We start from the raw sequence: 7,500 nt of genomic DNA, 5'->3' as shown, positions 1-7,500 counted from the left end.
TTATGTGGTAGATACTAAACAATTATTTGCTTTTTCCTACAATACTAGACATATTTAGTTGGAACACTAGTGAATGGTCCAGAATCATCGTGTTACAAGATCGTAGCTTCTACCATATCCCCCTCCCCCCAATTCAATGTTGTGCAAAAAATTTTCGGGCGACTGTTAGTAGTTGTGAAAATCAACATTGGAGTAGGGGGCAAACGGGGATGGGTGTTACAACAAATGTGACGAGTATTGTAGGTGAATGCACTGTTAATTAGAATAATTTTTCCTTTCAGGAGATCAAAATCAATTGGGATGAAGCCCCGCCTGTGACTAACAACGAAGAAAAGAAAGAGGCGGGAGAAATGTATACAGACAAACTGTTGGACAATGACACGAAAATGTGAAGTCATCGTAGTTTTTTTTTTTTTGTATGCAACAAAAAAAAGTCCTCATAGTTTTCAAAATACATGAGCCTATGACAGCGAGCAAACGACTTCTACTCCTAGTTTCACTGATCGATTTCTCGCACCAGTTCCTTTTTGAGATTTGTACTTCCGCGTAAATTCAGAAATAAACTTAAACACCTGCAACGTAATGAGAGACAACGAACACTGATTGGTTAATATAAGCCGGGTGATGTCACTTTGCGGTCTCTAGAAGGGAGAAGCTGGTTTATAGATAGATGATTTGATAAAACGATGACCATAAGGGATATATGCAAGTTTTACGCTTCCAGTCATGGGCTCTTGTAAATATTGTGCCGGGATATAACAATATACCACCATTTTACTGCAAGCGGGGTTACTCTTTTGATACTTAAATTTGAACCAGGAAATGTGAATATGGAATTCCTCTAACGATAAAATAATCGCTACGCCAAAAGATATATGATTTTGAGCATAAATAGTCATTATTCCTAAGTGACTTGGAATCAACTTGGGAGAAAAATGTCCTGTTTTTTTTTTTTGTCTGTCCATGCTCTTCGTTGTCTTCAATGTATTTCTTTTATGTTCTTCTACAGCTTTTGAGTGGTTATTGTAATGTTGTGATGTCATATTATGCATGTTTATCTTGCTTTTAGCTCTCTCATTCCCACGATCGAAAAGTTCATTCTCCTAACTAGTACCATGTATTTCTTTGTTGGGTAGTCATGAGAATATGGTGTTATATCAAAATCACCCCTATTTAGCTAATAACATTCTTCATTCTCAATACCTGTACAGGTCTGACCGATTGATTACCTTTCTTACGGACAGTTCATTGAAATTACGAGGAGAATTTAAGTACAGATCACCTCTGGGAGTCCAATGGTTAATTCAATGCTTAAAGGTCAATTCGATGAAGGGGTGCGCACTTGGTGTACTAACAAGTGATAAAACTAGGGACGTATTCTAAGTGTTTTGTGTTGATACGGGCTGCATACTCTACACCTCTCCAACTGTAAGGTTTGCGTGAGCTTTCCTTTTGTATACAAAGATCGATTAGCGTCCTCATGATAAGTCGTTGTAGGGCCGCTGAGGTGCAATGTTCCACACTATGTTTTTTAATGTCAATCCAAGAAAATTTGTGGCAAGTTTTAGTATCAGCCAAGCAGTTACATTTCAATGAGGAGTTTGTGAGCGCTCTTTTGAAACATCGATAAAGCCACCGGTATATATGTTTGTCAGATTTAAGTAGTTCTTTTGGGTTTGTAACATATTAATTCGTTAAGGACGATTTTGTGACGAGATAGACGCGTACAAAACACAGGTCAAAGGTCACAAGTCACAGGTCAATGTTTACCAGTAAAGAAAGAATCCTATTCATTAAAGTTAACCATGGGCCTAATTTGGCCTAAACAAAAGGTTTTTAGGCCTAATGTTAGCATTGGTAAACGGTTAGGGCTGTTTCTCTATTAGTAAACAATGACCTGTGAATTGTGACCTCTGACCTGTGTTTAGTACCTGCCCAGATGGACGCCTTTCGTTGATTTATCATTATACGTGTGTTAAATATACTGGCCCTTTAATCTTAGACTGAGTTTTGTAAATTTAAGATTTACATAGATTTCATGGCACAAGATTAGTTATAATTGCACAGAGGTTTTGTTTAGCGGTTGAAAATAAAAAGGAGAACTATCCGTTCACCTGAGGTTTGCTTGTTTTATAACCACTCATAACGAGCTGCACATTCGAAGGTTGCTTCAAATTCGCGTCATAAATTCACTAATTATTCAAGCAATGACAAGTGCAATGTCATGATGGAGTTCGACCCTTTCGTTGCATACAGTGGCAAATTAAAACATCAAAAGTATGCGCGCGCAATGAAGGAAGGGCAAGTACAGAACACAGGTCACAAGTCAGAGATCATTGTTTTACCAATACAGAAACCTTGACCCTAACTGTTTACAAATGCTAACATTAGGCCTAAGGTTAGCTTTAATGGATATTTAGGATAATTTCTGAATTGTTACAGCAATGACCTGTCACTGTGCTTTGTACCTGCCTTTCCATCAGTGCGCGCGCATACTTATGTTTTAATTCAGTTTGCAGGAACATTCTTTTACTTTGCAGAAACTCGTTTTGTAAATTTGCAGCAACTATTTTGAATTTGCAGCAACTTTATTTTATTTGCAGCAACTATTTAATTTGCAGCATGTCCCTAGGGGGCCACCGTTGTTGCACATTAAGGCATAGATAAACAAATACATACGTTTTTTTGTTTGTTTGTTCGCCAAGTGTCATTCTATTTTTCGTTAATTTGAAACCTGCGCAGCTGGCGGTTTAGTGAATTTTAGAAGCTTCTTTCCACATACCGGGCTTTTTGTTTTTTTGCGTTCGCTGGGCTGACGGGTACGGGCGGTTACTTAGCGACCCAATCATCACGTGATGCTTCGTGTTGTGTGGGTTCACTTAACAACAGCGGAATAGCTGTAAAGGAATGCACAAGACACAGTAGGCTCAAGTCACAGTCACCAAACATATCATGGGGCATGCCGTTTGAACAGTGGCGTCCAAGTTTACGGACGGCGGTTGCATTGGATTCGACCCAAGGCAGAGGTCTCTCTTCCCCACTCGTCAGCCCAGCGAACGCAAAAAAGAGACATCTCTGTTAGCAGGGAATCAAGGAGTGTATGTGGTCACGTATACTGAAACTAATATAAAATGTATTTGGAGAACTTTGCCCTGCAAGGGTATCACCCGGTCATTTCCGCTTGAAAAAAGAAGCCACGTAATGAATGTACATGACAGCAAGTTTTGTTTCCCGCAAAGGTTCTTAAAACTCTTTTTTCCTAGTTGGCCGAGAAAATGATTCCTGCAGGAATCCTTTTTGTAGGATTAGTAGCTGGAACGCCTCCATTTCCATCGATCGCTGTGAAAATTGGCGTGTTTTCTGGGGAGATATGGCCCCAGTTTCCCTGAAAATGTCAGCTTTGTAGCTTTCATTACGTCTACATGACCGGAAGTCTACTTCAGGCAATTTGAAGACGAGCGAAGGCGAAATTTTTAGACGATCCCAGAGCGGTTTTACTAAAGTTTTTCAGCCAAAAAATAACACTACAGGTATCGGAAAGGATAAATAAAAGGATTTTGGTTCATTGGATGGAATTTCAAGCCTTGACATCGCTGAAAAGGTAAGATTATTTTCGTAACTGTCAAGAGATCACATGATCTACTGTACTGTAAATTTGCATAAAATTTGCTCGTGTAGATATATGTCCTTCTCATCGCACAGAATAGTATGTTCCCTCAAAATATTCGCTTGTTTTCACTCCAAATCTTACATATTTACCCTGATTACATGTCCAGCAAAATGTTTTATCCTTTGGGATAAATTTTCCGTCTTAAAATTGGTAATTTGTGGGGGTTTTTCCCGGGGGGGGGGGGGGGGGTGAAAGACTCCTATATAAGAAGGACGGGGGTACTCGTCGGAAATTTTGAAAAGAACCCCTAAGAGGTACCAAGAACCTGTCTTGTAGGCGTGGCATGAAATTTTTTCACCCCTTAAAGGTACCAAATTATGGTTTTTAATTAGACAAAATTAAAAAGTAGTTAATTGTCAAATGTCTCCTGTCATAATTTTTCGGCTCAATACCCTATTAAAAAGATACCGCTAAAGCTCCCGCTGAACACCCTAAGAGGTACCAAAACCGCCTTTTTAACCCCTAAAAGGTACGACAAGAAGCCCCGTCCTTTTTTATGTGGGTGTTCTCCCTTCCTCCCCGAGGGTTTTTGGTCAGCAGAGTTTAATTATTCGTAATGTGAGCTGTTTCGTTGCCATTAGCAACAGGTCGCAAATTTGACACTTATTATCGAATTATCATATTACACATTATCGCTAATCGGATTACCGAAAAAAGAACCGAATATTCGTGTCTGATCAGTTTTCCGTCAAAGTTACGTCCAAGAAAGCAGATAAAATGAGGAAGATTTTTATTTTGTATTCTAAAATTCGTAATCAACGTTAAAATGACCAAATTCTTGTGGAAAACTGATTTTTGTGGTTTTCTTTTTCTTTTTTTTTTTTCCTGTTTTAAATTTTCTTTTGGTAAAATGTTTTAGTTCTCTGTAAAGAAGTTATATGTTTTTGGAAAACTTATTTTCTTAGCTTTAAACTGATGTATCGCTTTTCCCCTAACTTTAAATACTTTCTGAGAAAAAAAAAATTGGCGATGGTTGAGTTTCGCGCGGCTTTCTTAAACTGAATTAAACGAAGAAAACCTCACCTACAGGATATGACGCCAATCCGAAGTTACTCGAATTGCCGGTTTCTAAGCGCAATGGAGCAAGGGTCAGAAAGAAAGTCTGAGTTGTTGCTTTTGTTACCTTAAACGTCTGAAGAGCACATCGCCCTCAAAAACGGCCAAGGAACGTCATTCGCAGTGGTGTTGTAATGCGAATCCCGGGTGTGAAAATGCCCTGTCAATCAGTTTGTTGGGTCTGACTACCAGAGGAACTTTCGATCTTTGTCAGTTCAAACCATTTCAGAACTCTCATGAACATGTTCACGGTTTCCATTTTGTTGCATCATAAACTTCTTAGCTAAATGGTCAAAAACCAAATAACCTTAATCTAATCTTCCGTTCCCATCCACGAATGAAAAATTAGGAAGCGTTTAGGGACCCACACATTTACTTGACCACTGAAAGAAAAATAAAGAAACTTCCAGGCAGACAATTAAGTAAACAGAATCATATAATTATATAGGTATATAACTTCTTACAATTATTATTATCAATATTATTATTTCATCGTATTAGGCAGCGAATTAAGAAAATTTACAATAACAGCTCATTTCCAGTGAAACCGATTTCTCATCTTATTGTCTTATGATATGCAATTGCATGGGTGTGCTAATTTCACGGCCGAATCAGTGTAGGCAGTAAAAACATGCAAAAGCCCGTTAGATGGTAAAAATTGATTGCGTTCTTACGGAAATCTTAAGTCTGGTAGGCATGCACTGGGACATTCAGCTCAATTACCTCAGGAAGGCCACAATCTTTATGATGACTGCGGATTATTTTCGAGGGCACCCAACGGGCAAATTAAGCCAAAAACTTTGAGAGACGACATTTCTAGGCTACTTGTAATTAAATGTATAGACTGTCTAAAGAGATGTTTTTATCACCTAGAAGAATTTGATCTGTTCGGATATCTTAGCTGAAAATTGAAGTGTCCGAGAATTTTAGGGAACGATGTCTTCATTTCAGAAATTGCTACCTGAACGTGCCTTCTAAGAACTTCCTAGCGAACAACAGAACCGAATTTCTTAGAAAAAATTGACTCTCTCGAACACATATTTTACTGAAGATTATCGTTGGGTTGCCCCTGTATTTTATTCAAGTAGGTACAACGAAAATGTGTCAAGATTTGATATTCGACCAAGGTTCAATGCTTTTTCACACATGAAATCCGGCACGGCATACCTTCTCCATGAGGCAATTTCATTTTTTGAATTGAATATTACAATTCAAACCATCGAGAATAAAAATATAGGGTGTTTGCCTGAAGAGAGTTCATACACAGAACAAGATTAAGGCCGAGCTTCAGCCTACCTGATCTGCAAATCCGTGACTTTCGTATTTGTCACTGAGTTCCCAATATAAACTCGCCTAGCTCAGCGGAAATGACACCTTCTTCTATCAAACCACAAAACATTATGTCATTGGCATTCCAGAAAGTGAAAACAGTTTTAATAAAAGGTTGTTTAGCTCGTGATTTTCAGAAAACTAAGGAAACATTTTGAGATTTGAATTAATCAGTTTGTAGTTTCAAGATGACCTTTAAATTGTAGATCGTTCAATTGTTCTCTCATCGGAAATGTTTCCCGCCGCGCATTTGTCTGATCCGGGTGTGTTTAACATGACATATTTCCGGCCAGGCGTGCACAAGTATAAAAAGCCTCAATGCTGGCCAAAAGCCAAGAGAATGTCGAAAGCAAACTTACAACCAATTTGGCAGATAACGTAATCTATTGTTTTCCTATAAAGGTCAGAGAGAAATTTAGAAAAACAGAAGATCAGACTTCGGCCACATGAGATAAGTGTTGACAGATTTAAGACGCTATTGTTCTTTATTTTGATATTTGTTGTTCCCCGCTGCGGGTCGCACACTAGATTTTCTGGTGTATTTTTGTTGGGCATGTGAGCCAACCGTAAATGTGCACTTTGTCACTAAGGAAAATCAAACATCCGTCAGGCTTTTCCTGCTATTTCTGTACGATTTGTCAGCATCGCACTTCATTAGACGTTATTGCATTCAGGCTTGAAGCAACTAAGGTCAACCATTCGGTGTTGGACGTCAATTCGCCTTCGGAAACAAGAAACTTTTTCTTCGCATCTAAACACTGTTACAGCCATGAAATTCGCTGAAGACATTGCAGTTTTTACGCTGGCTCTTCTTATTCCTATCACCGTTGGTTTATACTTTGCATTGCGAGGAGGGAAACAGAGAACAACAAACGAATTTCTTCTCGCAAACAAGAACCTCCGAAGTTGGCTCATTTCTTTATCACTAGTGGCAAGTTATTTTTCGTCGGTCGTTTTACTTGGCACCACAGCCGAAGTTTTTTCCTATGGCCTGCAGTACATTATTTTAGCGCTTATATCATATTGGATCGTGGCCGGAACCGTACATGTTCTTTTTATTCCAATGTTCCATCGACTGAAGGTTACCTCCGTCAACGAGGTAAGTTTGTTTGAGTTAAAGGTTTTGTGTTTAGTTTCAGCCAATTTACAGGTCAACAATCATCGATATGCCATTGCTAGAAACGACCGATGTTTGAAAAGCCATTATTGAGAAATCTTTATTTAAAGGAAGGGAAAAATTTTCGAGTCTGCAGAATACCACGAAAGGCATTACATCATAAATATTTCATGAGCGCGACTCGTGACCTGAATCCCGCGCCTTCCGGGAAAACGTGTGGAGAATGAGTGGGATGGTGGTAAGGAAGGTGAAGGCTTCATCTTCCGAAGTAACTTATGCTGCATGCACAAGAAATTCTCGGTGTCATGAGTTCATGCTATAGCTTCCC

General features: G+C 38.9%; 2 protein-coding genes across 2 annotated transcripts in view; both read left to right on the top strand.

Moving 5' to 3' along the window:
* The window catches only part of LOC137969866 (sodium-coupled monocarboxylate transporter 1-like), a 20,469-nt gene extending 18,356 nt beyond the window's left edge, over nucleotides 1-2,113 (top strand). The window contains exon 16 of the mRNA XM_068816255.1: nucleotides 282-2,113. Within this exon, the coding sequence (XP_068672356.1) occupies nucleotides 282-392 (111 nt within the window). The 3' untranslated portion in view covers nucleotides 393-2,113. The remainder of the gene's footprint in view (nucleotides 1-281) is intronic.
* Nucleotides 2,114-6,387: 4,274 nt separating this feature from the next.
* The window catches only part of LOC137969716 (sodium-coupled monocarboxylate transporter 2-like), a 14,907-nt gene continuing 13,794 nt past the window's right edge, over nucleotides 6,388-7,500 (top strand). Inside the window, exon 1 of the mRNA XM_068816054.1 lies at nucleotides 6,388-7,154. Coding sequence (XP_068672155.1) covers nucleotides 6,825-7,154 — 330 coding nt within the window. The 5' untranslated portion in view covers nucleotides 6,388-6,824. The remainder of the gene's footprint in view (nucleotides 7,155-7,500) is intronic.

The sequence above is a fragment of the Montipora foliosa genome, chromosome 9, assembly GCF_036669935.1.
Source record: "Montipora foliosa isolate CH-2021 chromosome 9, ASM3666993v2, whole genome shotgun sequence".
Classification (NCBI taxonomy): Eukaryota; Metazoa; Cnidaria; class Anthozoa; order Scleractinia; family Acroporidae; genus Montipora; species Montipora foliosa.
This window is presented reverse-complemented; position numbering and strand designations above follow the sequence as displayed.